At 32.0% G+C, this 17,904-nt stretch overlaps 2 protein-coding genes across 2 annotated transcripts; one reads left to right on the top strand and one right to left on the bottom strand.

The window, feature by feature from the left end:
* The first annotated feature begins 11,728 nt into the window (after positions 1 to 11,728).
* Positions 11,729 to 14,238, top strand: LOC18046239 (pyruvate kinase, cytosolic isozyme). The gene is made up of 3 exons (XM_006443304.2): positions 11,729 to 12,053; positions 12,645 to 13,106; positions 13,226 to 14,238. Exons 1-3 carry the CDS (start codon positions 11,787 to 11,789, stop codon positions 14,036 to 14,038), a joined length of 1,542 nt encoding a protein of 513 aa, XP_006443367.2. The 5' UTR covers positions 11,729 to 11,786; the 3' UTR covers positions 14,039 to 14,238.
* Positions 14,239 to 14,542: 304 nt separating this feature from the next.
* LOC18046238 (E3 ubiquitin-protein ligase SIRP1) lies at positions 14,543 to 15,932 on the bottom strand. The gene is made up of 2 exons (XM_006443303.2): positions 15,902 to 15,932; positions 14,543 to 15,595 (listed from the first exon to the last, which is right to left on the bottom strand). The coding sequence occupies exon 2, from the start codon at positions 15,584 to 15,586 to the stop codon at positions 14,543 to 14,545; it is 1,044 nt and encodes a 347-aa protein (XP_006443366.1). The 5' UTR covers positions 15,587 to 15,595; positions 15,902 to 15,932.
* Positions 15,933 to 17,904: the final 1,972 nt, after the last annotated feature.

Raw genomic sequence — 17,904 nt, 5'->3', positions numbered from 1 at the left:
TGCTCAAGAAGAGTGAAAAACCCTACCAATCAATAGATTCCCATACATGATAATTTTAAAAGAGATTATTACAACATTAAGCACCATAATTAGCACAAAACAATGTGTTTTGTGCTAACTATAAAATAAGTGATTGTGGCACGCACACTCATACGGCCTACACAGTACATGTCACATGCCCAAACTCATACTACACTCACGCCAAAACACAGCGTTTCTCATGAATCCTCACTGCTCTGTGCTCTCTCCGTTAATTCTCTCGCTCTCACTATTGGTGTCTTCACATCTGGCTGTTAGCGCTCTCTCTGTCTCGACCAGTCGATTGCATCTATCACAACACCTTATTCTCTCAGTATTTATCATGCATCCTCACTGCTTTGTGCTTTATCTATTGACTCTCTCTCTCTCTCTCTTGCTGTGGGTGTCTCCACATCTTGCTGTTGGCTCTCTTTTTCTGTTTCTACCCTGTCGATTGCATCTATCACGACACCTCATTCTCTGGTTTGTCTAAAAAAATTGACTTACAACTGCAGCTTCACTCTCTTGGCTTCACTCGTCGTCAGCTGCCGTAATCGATTTGTAAAAGTAATTTATTTCATTAATACCAAATTTTGGTTGTGCTAATCCAATTGCCATTGTGTTAAATTATATTGACAATATCTGTTATGGAAATTGTAAAATACTAATTTGTTTTTTTGTATTTGTTGGACTTTTATCTATATACACTTCGTAAATTGTTGATTTTGGGATGATTATGCAAGAAAATATAAGTTTCAATGGAAATATGACTTAGTTTAGATTGATTTGTGCTAAGCAAGTGGGTTAGTTTAGATTGATTTGTACTGGGCAAATGAGTTGGGATGACTGATTTGTAATTGCATTTTTTATAGTATTAGTAGCTGATTGAGATGGCTTTGTATTAAAAATGACACCATGATCACTATAACTGGAGCTTGTTTGATGCCATTATAGTTTTAGTTTTCAAGGACGTGCATATCCATTGATGAAACCTTAAAGTGATTTGTGCTTTGTTCTTGATTGAATTCAAAAGACTTTCTGGTTTTATTTGGTTAATCTTCTGTAAAATGAAGTATATATTAGTTATTCTTAGAAATTAGAGATGAATATGAAACATGCCTAACTTAATTTTATTCTAACTAGCTAATCATCTTTGTAATTCGGTTATATATGTAGATATGAATTAGTATAGCTGTTTGATTATTTCAAATATTAAGATTGCAACATTCTGATTCACACCCCTAAAAAATTGAAAATGATAGAAACTAAACTGTAGGATACCCATTTGACTGATAGGGATAAGGATTATTTAATTTTAAGTTTAACTTTTTAAATTCAAATATTGACAGATGATTAATGCTCTTTGGGGTTGCAGCAAAACAATATGGATTCAATGAAAAAAGGAATCATGCATTATAATTGAAGACGTCGGACTGCTTAAACTCTCCTTTGACTTTAATCAATCAATATTGATATTCTAACCTTAACTAATCTGAAAAGAAACTAACAGAAATTAGAGGTTGCAAAGTTAAGATTTTTAGGACGAAAGCAATGGTGATAAATTTGAATGTTTAATGAAATATTTTTTTTCTGATGATTGTTTAGATTTTAGTCTTTAGCAGAAGATGAAATTTGGGTGGAAAATAAAGAAAATATAGAAAATATATTTCAAGACTCTTAATTGATGTTTACTTTTTGTTATTATGTAATTTTTACTGAAATAAGTATTATGAAGAGTTTAGTGGGTTACTAGTTACAACCTACATTAAAATTTTGTATAACCCAAAGTAATAGTAATGTCTTCCAAACCTTTAACTTTAATTTAATTGTCGCTCACAGACTTGATGTATACCGTGTAGTATACTTTAATAAAAACTTGATGTATACCGTGTACACTTTAACCGTGTAGTACACTTTATTTATTTATTTGTCTAAAATAAAATTATATTAGGTTATGATTGTTTTCTCTAACAAATTACTTCTAATATTCAATTATCCCTTAGTTGGCTCATATATAGAAGACAGTATGAAAATAAATCAAAACTTACTATATATGAAGGTAAATTTATACATTAAATTTATACATTTGCTTTATGAATTTATAACATATTTATGAAAAATCATTTTAATCCTAACATTAATTTTTTATATTTGTGTTCATAGTAATGGTCATAAGATTTTTATCCAAGTCTTCCGAATCACAAAACCCATTTAAGAAGTCTCATTTGTATAACAAATGGTCGGATATTGTGGATGCCAAAACTACATATTTTAATAGGACACTAGTTAACGTAAAAGACTCAAGGGTGAAAAGGTAAGTTTTAGTTGTTTTTTTTTTTTACAAATGTTATAAGATTTAATTGTTTTGTTTATAAATGTTATATTTTTGTTGGTTTGAACATTTTTTAATCTATGCAGCTTGGTTGACTACATGAGAGATCATGCCAAGAAATGACGGTGTGGTTTTTGTTAGATAGAAATGGCAAAAAAACTCATAAAAAGCTTGTTCAAGCCCACAGGCTTTAAGCTCAGCCCGTAACGCCTGAACTTTATATTTTATAAATATATTTTTTTATTTTATATAAGATAGGCTTTATATTTTAAATTTTATAAATTTTAATTTTATATTTTGTGTATTTGATTATTAGTCTATTATTTATTGTATAATCGATTAATCATAATTTATTTAAGTGGTCTTTTTTTCTCTTTTAAACTCTATTAAAAATTCATTTTAAATTTTTATTTAAGTTCAAGCCCGGCCCCAGCTCGACTCAGGCCCGTGGGTTTTAGACCCAAGTTCGATTAGACGGGCTTTTTGAGGGCTTAGGATTTCAGTCAATAACATGGGTTGGGCCTGAGTTTGAAAAAATCCAGCCCATACCCTTAAATTACCATCTCTATTGTTGGATGATAGACTGCCTTCATTTTCAATAAACTCCTTGAAAGTCTGATGAAAGATATGATAGCAATTATTGTGTCTATTAATGTAGGTATTGTTAGAATTTACATTCTAGTTGATATTAGCCATTAACAAATTAATAACCTCATTCATGCATATTTTATTTACTAACACTTATCATTTTGATACAAGTTTTATACATGATTTTTCTTTCAGGTACTACTGCTGATGGTGGGGTTAGAGGGTTGGAATTGAGAAATGTTAAAATGAAAGAAATTGTGAGCGATCATAAGGTTGAGCGTAAAGTTTTGGAAGACTCAGTTCTAACTTTGGGTGATATAGTTATGGATGCTAAATATTTTCGTGGAATCGATGCTATTCTTAAAGTAGTAGATCCAATTTGTGTTGTGGTGGTATTTCACTTTTCCCGCATGGATTATCCTTGCATATATACTGGATCAAGTTTGAGAAGTGATGAATATGCAAAAGCGTGATTAATGCTCTTTGGGGTTGCAACAAAACAATATGGGTTCATTGAAAAAAGGAATCATGCATTATAATTGAAGACGTCGGACTGCTTAAACTCTCCTTTGACTTTAATCAATCAATATTGATATTCTAACCTTAACTAATCTAAAAAGAAACTAACAGAAATTAGAGGTTGCAAAGTTAAGATTTTTAGGACGAAAGCAATGGTGATAAATTTGAATGTTTAATGAAATATTTTTTTTCTGATGATTGTTTAGATTTTAGTCTTTAGCAAAAGATGAAATTTTTTTTCTCATTCATGCATATTTTATTTACTAACACTTATCATTTTGATACAAGTTTTATACATGATTTTTCTTTCAGGTACTACTGCTGATGGTGGGGTTGGAGGGTTAGAATTGAGAAATGATAAAATGGAAGAAATTGTGAGCGATCATAAGGTTGAGTGTAAAGCTTTAGAAGACTCAGTTCTAACTTTGGGTGATATAGCTATGGATGCTAACCATTTTCGTTGGATCGTTGTTATTCTTAAAGTAGTAGATAGTATTTCACTTTCCCCGCTTGGATTATCCTTGTATTCATACTGGATCAAGTTTGAGAAATGATGAATATGCAAAAGCATGATTAATGCTCTTTGGGGTTGCAGCAAAACAATATTAGTTTATTGAAAAAAAGAATCATGCATTATAATTGAAGATGTCGGACTGCTTAAACTCTCCTTTGAATTTAATCAATCAATATTGATATTATAAACATAACTAATTAAAAAGAAACTAACAGAAATTATAGGTTGCAAAGTTAAATACACTCAAAACAAATTACTCATTCATAAGATCAATTGTCCACTAAGATCTTTAGGACAGAAGCAATGGTGATAAACCTGAATGATTATGAAATGTTTTTTTTTTCTGATGATTGTTTAGATTTTAGTCTTTAGCAGAATATGGGATTTAGGTGGAAAATAAAGAAAAGATAGAAAATATATTTCAAAACTCTTAATTGATGTTCATGTTGAGCATATTATAATTGATGTTCACTTTTTATTATTATGTAATTTTTACTGAAATAAGTATTATGAAGAGTTTAGTGGGTTACTAGTTGCAACCTCTATTAAAATATTGTATAACCCAAAGTAATAGCAATGTCTTCCAAACCGTTAACTTTTAATTTGATTATCATTCACAGACTTGACGTATACCGTATAGTATACTTTAATAAGAACTTGATGTATACCATGTACACTTTAACCGTGTAGTACACTTTATTTATTTATTTGTCTAAAATAAAATTATATTAGTTTATGATTGTTTTTTTTAACAAATTACTTCTAATATTCAATTATCCCTTAGTTGGCCCATATATAGAAGACAGTATGAAAATAAATCAGAACTTACTATAGGTGAAGGTAAATTTATACATTTGCTTTATGCTTTTATAACATATTTATGAAAAATCATTTTAATCCTAACATTAAATTTTTATATTTTTGTTCATAGTATTGGTTATAAGATTTTTATCCAAGTCTTCCGAATCACAAAACCCACTTAAGAAGTCTCATTTGTATAACAAACGGTTGGATATTATGGATGCCAAAACTACATATTTTAATAGGACACTAGTTAACGTAAAAGACTCAAGGGTGAAAAGGTAAGTTTTAGTTGTTTTCTTTATAAATATTATAAGATTTAATTGTTTCGTTTATAAAGGTTATATTTTTGTTGATTTGAACATTTTTTAATCTATGCAGCTTGGTTGACTACATGAGAGATCATGCCAAGAATGACGGTGTGGTCTTTGTTAGATAGAAATGGCAAAAAAGCCCATAAAATGCTTGTTCAGGCCCACGGGCTTTAAGCTCAGCCCGTAACGACTCGGTTTAGTCATTAGCTGAAATTTCAAAAACGCACAGTAGATGGGTTTGGATATGGGATCATGGGAAAAGCTCGGGCTTGGCCTGAACTTTATATTTTATAAATAATTTTATTTTTATTTTATATAAGATGGGCTTTATATTTTAAATTTTGTATATTTTATATTTTATATTTTTTGTGTTTGATTATTAGTCTATTATATATTATATAATCGATTAATCATAATTCATTTAAGTGGTCTTTTTTTCTCTTTTAAACTCTATTAACAGTTTATTTAAAAATTTTATTTAAGCTCAAGCCCGGCCCCAGCTCGACTCGGTCCCGTGGGCTTTAGACCCAAGTCCGGTTAGACGGGCTTTTAAAGGGCTTAGGCTTGCTGTCAATAACTTGGGTTGGGCCTGAGTTTGAAAAAACCCAGCACACACCCTTAAATTACCATCCCTATTGTTAGAGGATAGACTGCCTTCATTTTCAATAAACTCCTTGAAAGTCTGATGAAAGATATGACAGCAATTATTGTGTCTATCGATATAGGTATTGTTAGAATTTTCATTTCAGTTGATATTATCCATTAACAAATTAATAACCTCATTCATGCATATTTTATTCACTAACACTTATCATTTTGATACAAGTTTTATACATGGTTTTTCTTTCAGGTACTACTGCTGATGGTGGGGTTGGAGGGTTAGAATTAAGAAATGATAAAATGGAAGAAATTGTGAGCGATCATAAGGTTGAGCGTAAAGCTTTGGAAGACTCAGTTCTAACTTTGGGTGATATAGCTATGGATGCTAACCATTTTCGTTGGATCGTTGTTATTCTTAAAGTAGTAGATGGTATTTCACTTTCCCCGCTTGGATTATCCTTGTATTCATACTGGATCAAGTTTGAGAAGTGATGAATATGCAAAAGCATGATTAATGCTCTTTGGGGTTGTAGCAAAACAATATGGGTTCATTGAAAAAAGGAATCATGCATTATAATTGAAAATGTCGGACTGCTTAAACTCTCCTTTGACTTTAATCAATTAATATTGATATTCTAACCTTAATTAATATGAAGAGAAACTAACAGAAATTAGAGGTTGCAAAGTTAAGTACATTGAAAACAAATTACACATTTATAAGATCAATTGTCCACCAAGATCTTTTGGACGGAAGCAATGGTGATAAATCTGAATGATTAATGAAATGTTTTTTCTGATGATTGTTTAGATTTTAGTCTTCAGCAGAAGATGAGATTTGGGTGGAAAATAAAGAAAAGATAGAAAATATATTTCAAGACTCTTAATTGATGTTCATGTTGAGCATATTATCATTGATGTTCACTTTTTGTTATTATGTAATTTTTACTGAAATAAGTATTTTGAAGAGTGTAGTGGGTTACTAGTTGCAACCTCTATTAAAATTTTGTACAACCCAAAGTAATAACAATGTCTTCCAAACTTTTAACTTTAATTTGATTATCGCTCACAAACTTGACTTATACCGTGTAGTATACTTTAATAAAAACTTGATGTATACCATGCTCACAAACTTGAGAAGGAAAAGTAGTTGTATTATATTAAACCAGAGGATGATACCTTTTAAACTAAAGGTTAATTATTGAAGGTTAATTATTTTTCAACTAAGGTTGATAAGAACAGTGATGACAATAAAAAGACAATGAATTTTTAAGGGAAGTGTAAACATGTTAAATAGAAGCCTAGACTTGAGAATGCATATATGGTTTAAGAATGGATTGAAACGAAGTATGACTCCTCATTCATTAGAGCACATGGATTTGAAGTCCGCTTCAATGATGTGACAAATTATTTGAACAAAGTTTGTAAGCTTCTATTAATAAAACATGTGTTGATCTGTTTTCAAAATAAACACAAATCAACACAAGAAAGCAAAGAGATGAATGAGATTTTATCAATGATGGGAAAGAAAAGGGAACTGCAAAGAACTATGAGGAAGCATTCGAAAAGGTTGGGACAGACTCAATGTTTGCTGTAAATATCATAATGAAGTATATCTTAGAGGAGATAAGTCACTAAGTAAAAAAATTTCTTTACTTAAATTTATTTTCATTCCAAATAAAATATTGATTTAATTTTAAACAAAATATTATAGGTTGGTGATAAATCTAAATGATCCGTGAAACATTTTTTTTCTGATGATCGTTTAGATTTTAGACTTTAGCAAACGATGAGATTTGGGTAGACAACAAAGAAAAAATAGGAAATATATTTCAGGACTCGTAATTGATGTTCTCATTGAGTACATTATCATTAATGTTCACTTTTTTTTATTATATAATTTTCATTGACATAAGTATTATAAAAAGTTCAGTGACTAATCAATAGCAAGCTCCATCAAAATTTTATATCACCCATAGTACTAACAATTTCTTCTAAAATTTTAACTTTAACTTGATTGTTACTCACAAACTTGACGTATACCGTGTATTACAATTTAATACAAATATGATGTATACCATGCTCACAAAACTTGAGAAGGGGAAGTAATTGTATTATATTAAACTAGAGGATGATGCTCCTAAACTGAAAGTTGATTATTTTTCTCTGAAATGTAATAAGAAGAATGATGATAGAAAAAAGACAAGGAATTTTCAAGGGAAGTATAAAAATGATAAAAAGAAACCCATACTTGAGAATGCAGATATGGTTCAAGATATGGTTAAAAAGATGTAGCTCCTCATTCATCCAAGCCACTTGGGTATGACGTCCACTTCAATAATGTGACAAATTATTTGAGTAAATTTTGTAAGCTTTCATAAATGAAACATGTGTTGATCTATTTTCGAAATGTACATAAATTAACACAAGACAGCAAAGAGATGAGTGAGAAGTTTATCATGATGGGAAAAAAATGTAATTGAGGAGGACTTTGAGAAAGCATTTGAAAAGGCTGGGACATATTCAATTTGTTTTAAATATCATGGTGAAGTATATCTTGGAGGAGATAAGTCACTAAATAAAAAAAAAATTCTTTGACTTAAATTTATTTTTATTCCAAATAAAATATTGATTTAATATTTTTTAAAAAAAATTACTAGTTGGAAAACGAAGGAGACGCAACTTAAGGAACCTGAGTTGGTGATAAATTTGAATTGTACAAAAAATGTTTTTTCTTATGATCATTTAGATTTTAGTCTTTAACGAAAGATGAGATTTGAGTGGAGAATAAAGAAAAAATAGAAAATATATTTCAGGACCCTTAATTTATGTTTACGTTGAGCACATTATCATTAATATTCGCTTTTTATTATTATGTATTTTTTTTTATTGAAATAGGTATTATGAAGAGTTTAGTGGGTTACTAGTAGGAAGCTCCATCAAAATTTTGTATTACCCAAGTAACAACAATGTCTTCCAATGTTTTAACTTCAGCCTTATTGTTACTCACAAACTTGACGTAATTTAACAGCTTTAACTTCAATATGATTGTTGCTCACAAACTTAAACGTACTTTAACACAAACTTGATGTATACCATGCTCACAAACTTGAGAAGGGGAAGTAGTTGTATTATCCTAAACCAAAGAATGATGCTCTTAAATTAGAGGTTGTTTATTTTTCAACTAAAGCTGATAAGGAGAATGATGACAATAAAAAGACAAGGAATTTTCAAGAGAAGTATCAACATGATAAATAGAAGCCTAGACTTGAATACATATATTGTTCAAGAATAGATTGAAAAAAAAATGTGGCTCTTCATCCATTAGAGCCACTTGGGTGTAAAGTTCGCTTCAATTATTTGAACAAAACTTGTAAGCTTCCATTTATGAAATGTGTGTTGATTTGTTTTCAAATCAAACAAAAATCAACACAAGAAAGCAAAAAGATGAGTGAGAAGTTTATGAATGATGGGAAAGAAAAGGGGACTGAAGAGGACATTGAAAAAGCAATTGAAAAGATTAGGACAGACTCATTGTTTATTGTAAATGTCATGATGAAGTACATCTCGAAGGAGATAAGTTGTTAAATAAAATTATTTCTTTCACTTAAATTTATTTTCATTCAAATAAAATACTGATTAAATTTTTTTAAGAAAAATTACATGTTGCAAAATGAAAGGGATAAAACTTGAGGAACTTGAGTTGGTGATAAATATAAATGATCCATGAACTTTTTTTTTATTTTTATGATCATTTAGATTGATGAGTTTGGGAGGAAAATAAAGAAAAAATAGAAAATATATTTCAGGACTACCTTGACAGTTAGCATTATACCCTGCAACTTATCTCTATGCTCGAATTTTGTCTTTTAATAGTAATATCAATATGTACTTTCTTTTTAAAGATTTTAAACTTAATAATGTACTATCTTCAAATATTTTTTAGTTTTGGTATTATTTCAAGATATTGTTTAAAATTTTTGAGTTTTTTTTAAATAATTTAAATAGTTTATCACATGGTAACAATTTTATTTAAGTTTCTATTTTTAATTTACTGAAATCATTTATTCATACTTACTATAAAATAAGTAAATGGAGAATGGGATGTGGATGAAGAAATCATTCTCCACATAGATATTTCATGTCCCCATCCCACTAAGTTTATTAGGGGATCAAGTAGGGAATGGTAAGCTTCTCCACTCCCATCCCACTCCCATCCCACTCCATTGCTATCTCTACATGAAACCTTTTTTTCTTTTCTCTTTTTTGAGAAATGCCCATGGAATCTTGGAAGCTTGTGTAACGTAGGTTTCCTTCTTCATAATATTATACATCACAGAATACTACAAATTGTAAATGGATTGATCTGAAATCTTGGAATCTCATGTAATGTAGGTTTCTTTTTCATAATATTATGTTAAAGATTACCATAAATTCTAAATGAATTGATAAGACCATCAAAAAATCCTTTTGAATCTGTCACAATCTAATATGTATCATGGACTTTCAATTATAAAAGTTCAACCTGAACTCAGCCCAAAATAAGGAGAGAGCATGTTTCCACAACACACAAAAAGACTCGGAACTTAGTGGTATCAACCACTTCAGAGCTACTGATTTACCTCGGTAATTTAAGCTTCATTCTCCAAAAATCTTCTGAAAATTGAAATAGAAGAATATCTAAATAAAATAAAATAAATAAAATACAGAGAGAGAATGAGAGATAACTAGAAAATTTTAATAAAAAAAATTGAAAATGACAAAAAAAATCGGTGACTGTATGCTTACACTATGATTGATCGGTTTTTAATGTAACTTAAGAATATGTTTAGAGTATGTAGCCGATGCAGTCAAGTCTTTGCCTAAGCAGTAGCCCACGCTCTAAATGGTGGGTTGGGATAGATAACCTCTCTATAAACATTGGTGGAGGAGGAAGAAGAACATGTTTCAAGTATTTTTATAGAAAATGATTCTTTTGGCACTCAAAAAAAAAATCTGATTTGAATACTTAACCGATAACACATTCTTGGCTGCGTGTTTCATTAGAATATGCCACCAACATGAATGGTGCAAACTATTTTAAGTTTGTGTGAAGGATGGTAACATATGAAGTATTATTCCTTATGCTCTATAGAAAGCACACACAAGAAACCTAGCATAATTGGCATTGTTAAGCAAGAGAATAGGCATGAAGAAGAAGGTTCTACTATTTATTTGAATATATTCTTTCGTCAGGAGCCACTCTTTTTAGGCTCTTTAATTTCACACACAATTCACTTCCTTTTAACTCCTGCATTGTTATTAAAAAAATCATTTTTCGTAAAGGGGGTGAACAAACCCAAATATAATTTTTACCATCCTTACCACCCAAAAATTAAACCCAAATTTTAGTAAAGGTTACAGTTGTACTGCAACCAAAGTTGCTCTATATATAATTAGATATTCAAGATGCTTCTGCATGCTATTTATTTTCTCCCTTTCCTTTGTGTTTGAGGTGTCACGCTTCTAGAAAGTGATTTTAGAGTGTTCAAATGATGGATGGGTTATCAAAAGGAAAGAACGCGATTCATATGATTGGTCATTTCACAGAAATGAAGTTCAAATAAAGAAACAGAAAATAAAATCATTTGAGAGACTTTTGTAATTACAGCACTTTTTTGTTAAACACTTCTCTAAAAAGAATTATAATTACTTTTTTATGGGTAAAATTTTTTATTTGATAAAACGCTATAAAATAAAATAATAACATTTTTAAATGGTATAAATCGGAATTAATCATAGAATCCATCACGTTTGGTCCTTTAATTAGAAACAAATTAAGAATTAAAAATGAAAAAAAGAGGCCATCATATTTATTACTCTAGAGATTCTCTCAGTTTGCTGAACAAGAAAACTTTTTAAACGGAAAGTTAAAAAAACTAGTTGAATTCTGTTTCCTTGAGCTGCAAGTAAAAGTGAAAAAAACAAGCAAAACAAAGGGCAATATTTGCTAGCGCTCCGTATAAAAGCCACTCACCCACGTTGCTCTCCTTGTGTCTTAAATTCATAAACCTTACAAAAACCGCCTTCTTTTTGCTTCTCTTTAATTTTCTTATTCAATACAATGAACACGATAATACTGGGAGGAGCGGCAGCTGTAAAGGCAATGGCGGGTGATCATCAAAACAGCCCAAAGACAAAGATTGTATGCACATTGGGACCGGCTTCGAGGTCCGTAGAGATGGCAGAGAAACTTTTGAGGGCTGGTATGAACGTTGCTCGCTTCAACTTCTCTCATGGATCCCATGCTTATCACCAAGAAACCCTTGATAATCTTAGGACTGCCATGAACAACACCGGCATCCTCTGCGCAGTCATGTTGGATACTAAGGCATGTTCAAATCAAAGCCCTAAATTTTTTTTTTTTACTTTTTAATTTTTTTTTAATAATTTCGTCTATTTTTTATATACGCACAATTTTTATTATATGAGGCAGGTTTTGTTGCTCTACAATTTTAATTGTTTTTTTTCATGAAAATAAAAAATATTAACTGAAAAATCCCTTGTTGTATTTGGTTTTTGCAAAGAAAGAGACGTTTAATTGTTAAATCAAATAAAGTTAATATTTTAAAAATACTATTTTTGAATGATTAATTAATTTTAATAAAACATGGGGCACTCGTATGAATCTTCAGTCTTCACCATCTGATTTGTACATTGTTTAATGATTAATCTGTTAAGGACCTCTAATGCTCTATAAGTTGCTGCTTTACGAAAAAAAGCTAGTGTGAAAGCATATGATTCGCGGTATAAATTTTGATTGTGCTTTTGAACCATCAATGCCAGATTCGAATAGCTTCGCTAAAAAGCTAGCCTGAAAAGCATAAGATTTGTGTCAATCTGGACTTTAATTTTCAATTTTTTTAACTGAGCTTATGAGGAACTTGACAAATAATGGTTTCTGCACTCGTAAATATTGCAGGGTCCTGAGATTCGAACAGGATTTCTCAAGGATGGGAAGCCCATACAACTTGTGCAGGGTCGAGAGATTACAATATCCACCGACTATAGCCCAAAGGGAGATGAGAAAATGATCAGCATGAGCTACAAAAAGTTGGCTGAAGATTTGAAGCCAGGGAGTGTCATTCTGTGCTCTGATGGCACAATTTCGCTAACAGTCTTGGACTGTGCTAAGGAATTGGGTTTGGTCCGTTGTCGTTGTGAGAACTCTGCAGTGCTGGGCGAGAGGAAGAATGTCAATCTACCTGGGGTCATTGTCGATCTCCCAACCTTAACGGAGAAGGATAAAGAGGATATTCTAAATTGGGGTGTCCCTAATAAGATTGACATGATCGCACTGTCTTTTGTTCGCAAAGGTTCAGACCTTGTGGAGGTTCGAAATCTGCTAGGAGTGCATGCAAAAAACATCCTCCTCATGTCAAAGGTTAGTCAACTTTTCATGTTCAGTGTGTTGAATTCGTATTTTTTCATATCACGAGAGTAAGTATGTGTAGAGCTAGGTACATTACTCTGTTTATTAAAAGATTAGTTGGGTTCTGACAGGTTGAAAATCAAGAGGGGGTTGCTAATTTTGATGACATTCTTGCAAATTCTGATGCATTTATGGTGGCTCGAGGTGACCTCGGAATGGAAATTCCAATTGAAAAGATTTTTCTTGCTCAGAAAGTAATGATTCATAAGGCCAATATTCAAGGAAAGCCTGTTGTAACTGCTACCCAGATGTTGGAGTCCATGATCAAATCCCCAAGGCCTACTCGAGCTGAAGCAACTGATGTTGCAAATGCAGTTCTTGATGGTACCGACTGTGTGATGCTCAGTGGAGAAACTGCTGCAGGAGCCTACCCTGAAATCGCAGTTCAAACCATGGCTAGAATTTGCTTGGAGGCTGAGAACTTTATCAATTACGGAGATCTTTCCAAGAAAATAATGGAAACTGCACCAATGCCAATGAGTCCATTAGAGAGTTTAGCTTCCTCAGCTGTGAGGACAGCAAACTGCATTAAAGCTGCTCTGATATTGGTCCTAACCAGGGGTGGAACCACAGCAAAGATGGTGTCAAAGTACAGACCTAGTATGCCAATTTTGTCGGTGATAGTGCCAGAGATCAAAACAGATTCAATTGTGTGGTCATGCAGTGATGAAGCTCCAGCAACGCATAGCCTCATTTTTCGAGGGCTGGTACCTGTTTTGGGCTCAGGGTCTGCAAGAGCTTCTGATGAAGAATCAACAGAGGAAACTATAGAGTTTGCCCTTCAACATGCCATGGCAAAGGGACTCTGCAGGGCAGGAGACTCTGTTGTGGCATTGCACCGTATGCATATTGCTTCCGTCTTAAAGATCTTGGTGGTCAATTGATCTTCCCAATTGATCTTATAGAGAGAGTAATTTGCGTTGAGTACACTCAACTTGGCGGCCTCTAATTTCCATTAGTTTCTTTCCAGATTAATTAAGGTTAGAGTAGCAATACTGATTCCATTAAATCCAAAGGAGAGTTTTACCACTTGGACGTCTTCATTTAGTGCATGATTCCTTTTTTTCAATGAATCCTTGCTGCAGCCCCAAAAAGCCTTAATCATGCTTTTGCATATTCATCACTTTTTTTGAGTTGATCCAGTATATATGCAGGGATAATCCAAGTAGAAAACAAAGTAAATGTAACCTCTTTCATGCTAAAACGAAAAACAGCATACTAATTCATAAATACATCAAATGTAGAAAATTATAGTGGTTCCTTGAACAAGAAGACACCTTTACAGGAACAAGGTTAAAATATGAAAATGATATTCAATTGTTTTAGAAAAAATTCTCTGCATTACTGAAAAATCAACTTGGATAATAGTATGTTACATATACATGACTTCAAGTCTCATCTATATGAGCGGCTGTTCCTGCTCCTGCTACGGCTGTGCCTGCTGCTGATGATTCGGAATTAGAAGTTCCACCTTCCTGAGATCCTGACATAGAAAGTAAACCGTCAAAAGGCCATGGGATAGGAATCCAATTTCTCCTTCCATTTCCTACTTCTCCGTTAGCCAACCTCAAAGTATTCCCCGCATCCTCATTCCCTGCACTGTCTTCTCTGTTTCCAGACCCATTTCCTTGAACCTTTAAATCATCAGATGGTAACTGGTATCTGCAAATGGGGCAAGAGCTTTGAAGCTCTAGCCATGGCATAATGCACTCGCCATGGAACTTATGTTTACAAGGCATCTCTTTTGCTTCATTTCCCATAACAAATTCCTCCAAACACACTGCACATTGCAAATCCTGATCAATGGCAACTGTTGGCAATGCTTTAACAACTTCTTTCTGCGCTGGTAGGGATCCATATCTATTAGGATCATTCTCAAGCAAATGTTGCAGCAATAAATCCAAACCAGGTCCTACAAGATACTCACCTAATGAGCTAGCTGCATTTTCACCTTGAATAATTAATGCTTCTTCATTCATGGGATTAACCAAAATCAAACTACCACTCCTCTCCCTAAGAGCTTCAGGATCATTTGGCCGAGAAGCTATCCCAAAACGGATATCTTGAAGCATACGTGATAACGGAGCAGAGCTGTTTCTTCTCCTCCTCCGTAGCAAGGATTCAAATTCCCCCTCTTGTTCAGCCTCTTCGATTCGTGAATTATTACTGCTAATGTGTTCATGAGCAGTTATGCGTGGACGAGAAGGGGCTAAACCAGTCATCATACGAAGTAAAATTGGAGCCCATAGAGAGAGTGCACGGTCTGATCCTACATGAATTCCATTGTTGATGGAGTCGTCAGTAATGCTGCTGCTCATTTGTTCCACAAATCCAGTCTCACAAAATGGACATTTGATCCCAGCTTCCATTCGAGGATTCACCATTCGAGAACAAATGTAGCACCAGTAACTACCCACCGTTGCATCTCCCATCTCTCTTATCTACGAGACAATCTAGTCAATATTCGAACACAAAACAAGAAACATGCAGACTCAAAAGGAAACGATCCAACTCTAAAGTAAGAAAGTTTAATGAAGTTGACTGCAATGATCATACAAAACTAACATCTAAACAATGTCATCATGACGCATACATTCATTTCAACAAAGATTTTTAAGCAAAAGAAACTTAAACATATGATCATAGTTTACACAATATTTATGCTGATATTAAATTACTACAATTTGCAAACAATATATATGAACAAAGAGAGACAAATAAATTAAGCATTTTTTTTTTTGGGGTACCTTTTATGGATTTAGGATATGGGCTGTGATGTTGTGTTTTTATTTGTAGAAGATAAATAAACCAAATAATGAAGTTTAAAGAAACAAGATGGGGAATAGAATGGTATCCGCTAGCTCCATAATTGATGAAGACTTTTTTGCTTGAGTGGCTTTATTACCAATCGTTTTTACTTGATTATAACTAAATCTAATCAATGTCAACTTGTTGGATATTTTAAAAATAGGGTATTTTGTTTGTTTTTCTTTTAAGAGTGTAAGGGTCATTGGTTGGTGGGAATTTGTTTTATTTTGAAGAAAACTCAACACCTCTAGTTTATTTATGAAATATTACACATGAACGTTGATAGTAAAATACCAAAGAAAAGAAATTATAAAATAGCAAAGAAACGAAAGGGTCATAGAGTGCGGATAGTAACTCCAGCCCTGCGTACCATTGCGTTTGTTCGGTCAAATTTTCCGGTCTAAACATCATTACCTTTTGAAATAACATAACTCATGCACTTCTCAAAGGCGTCTGAATGCAAGAATTATTGTGAGGTTTTTATTTTGCACCTCCTAAGCTTGATGTATTTGTCGTAGTTGGGATTTTATTTTTGGCATTCTAAATTTGGCCGTTAATTCGGTCATTCCTACATAAACCTAAATGCAGACTATCCAGAAATAACACACCATGAATAACGCACCAGAAAACCGATGGAATTTTAAGATTACTTGTTGGAGCAAATACTTTTATGCATACCTCTTCTGTTTGACCTACACCATACTCTATTCGCGTAAAGATGATACACAGTGACTAACAGTCCACCCGGTGCTACATCATAGGCACATTATGAAAGTAGATAATTGTAGCTATTGATTGAAATAAGCAGAATTTCTTTAAACCAAACCAAATACAATACATATTACATTTTAGCAAATACACATCGAAAGCAGTGACAGGAAGCTTTCTTTACAATAAACAACTGGTTGAATTTTGATCTTCTGAAGATCAAAGAGGATGATGGTGCACTAAAGATACCGTTTTGAGACATCTCCATTAATATTTGATTAATTTATTTATGAGATACCGTTTTGTTTCTTTTTTTTTAAGAAAACTCAACACCTCTTGTTTATTTATGAAATATTTCACATTAATCCCCTAAGATTGTCGACTATAAAATGATTAAATCCAAAATGAGAAAAAAAATGAGAAAAAAATGTGTCTACATAAGATAGTAAAGCTACTTGAATTATGAACATGATTTTAAGCAATTAGACTATATTAATTTAACATCATTAAATCGTTAAATACTAATTCGAATTATAGTATTTACTATTAGATTGCATAAGATGAATGACTTAATAAAAGTTTTAGTAACAAAATTTTAAATTAATATAGCACATTATATTCTATATGTTGTCTCGATTCCTTAGGAAACACGCAGGAATCTACCAAGCTTCAAGATAAAGATTAAATTACAGATTTTATTTAAAAAAAAAAAAATCTCTTCTGATTTGTTTGAAAAAAAAAATATCTTCTGGTTTGCCCACGTTTTTCTTTTTTTAAATCATGCTAATTGACTACTGTGTGGTGATAAATTTGGGCCTCTTTAAACAAAATTGAGAGGTTTTGGTAGCTTCTCCCCATTAAGCATCATCCATAACTTAGATGAGCCAGTTCACCTACTTGTTTCCTGGGTCCTCAATAAGCCTCCCAAAAATTACAGTGGAGCTTCTAATACACCGTCAAAACTCTTTGAAACTCCTTTTTTTGTATTTATATCTCTTTCTTTTATCAAATTACAAAAAAAAAAAAACATAAAATTACAAAAGAATTTGAATTAAATTATATTATTATTTAGAATTAATTAATTAAAATTGTAGACAAACTTTTTCATAAAAAAATAATTATTAGGTAACTTATATCTTCATTGTCTCCAAATTATTTTGATTTTATCAATAAAATTAATTATATCATATATTAGGATTAGAAAAAAAAGTTAGGGGTTCATGATTTGCCAAGA

Source organism: Citrus clementina, unplaced genomic scaffold (genome assembly GCF_000493195.1).
Source record: "Citrus clementina cultivar Clemenules unplaced genomic scaffold, Citrus_clementina_v1.0 scaffold_3, whole genome shotgun sequence".
NCBI lineage: Eukaryota > Viridiplantae > Streptophyta > Magnoliopsida > Sapindales > Rutaceae > Citrus > Citrus x clementina.
Note: the sequence above shows the minus strand (reverse complement) of the source record. Positions and strands in the feature narration are given on the sequence as shown.

Excerpts from the sequence above, each read along its gene's own strand:
- LOC18046239 (XM_006443304.2), top strand. The coding sequence starts at position 11,787 with ATGAACACGATAATACTGGGAGGAGCGGCAGCTGTAAAGGCAATGGCG. Across the intron at positions 12,054-12,644 it reads CAGTCATGTTGGATACTAAG|GGTCCTGAGATTCGAACAGG; the intron begins GCATGTTCAAAT and ends TAAATATTGCAG. Across the intron at positions 13,107-13,225 it reads ACATCCTCCTCATGTCAAAG|GTTGAAAATCAAGAGGGGGT; the intron begins GTTAGTCAACTT and ends GGGTTCTGACAG.
- LOC18046238 (XM_006443303.2), bottom strand. The coding sequence starts at position 15,586 with ATGGGAGATGCAACGGTGGGTAGTTACTGGTGCTACATTTGTTCTCGA.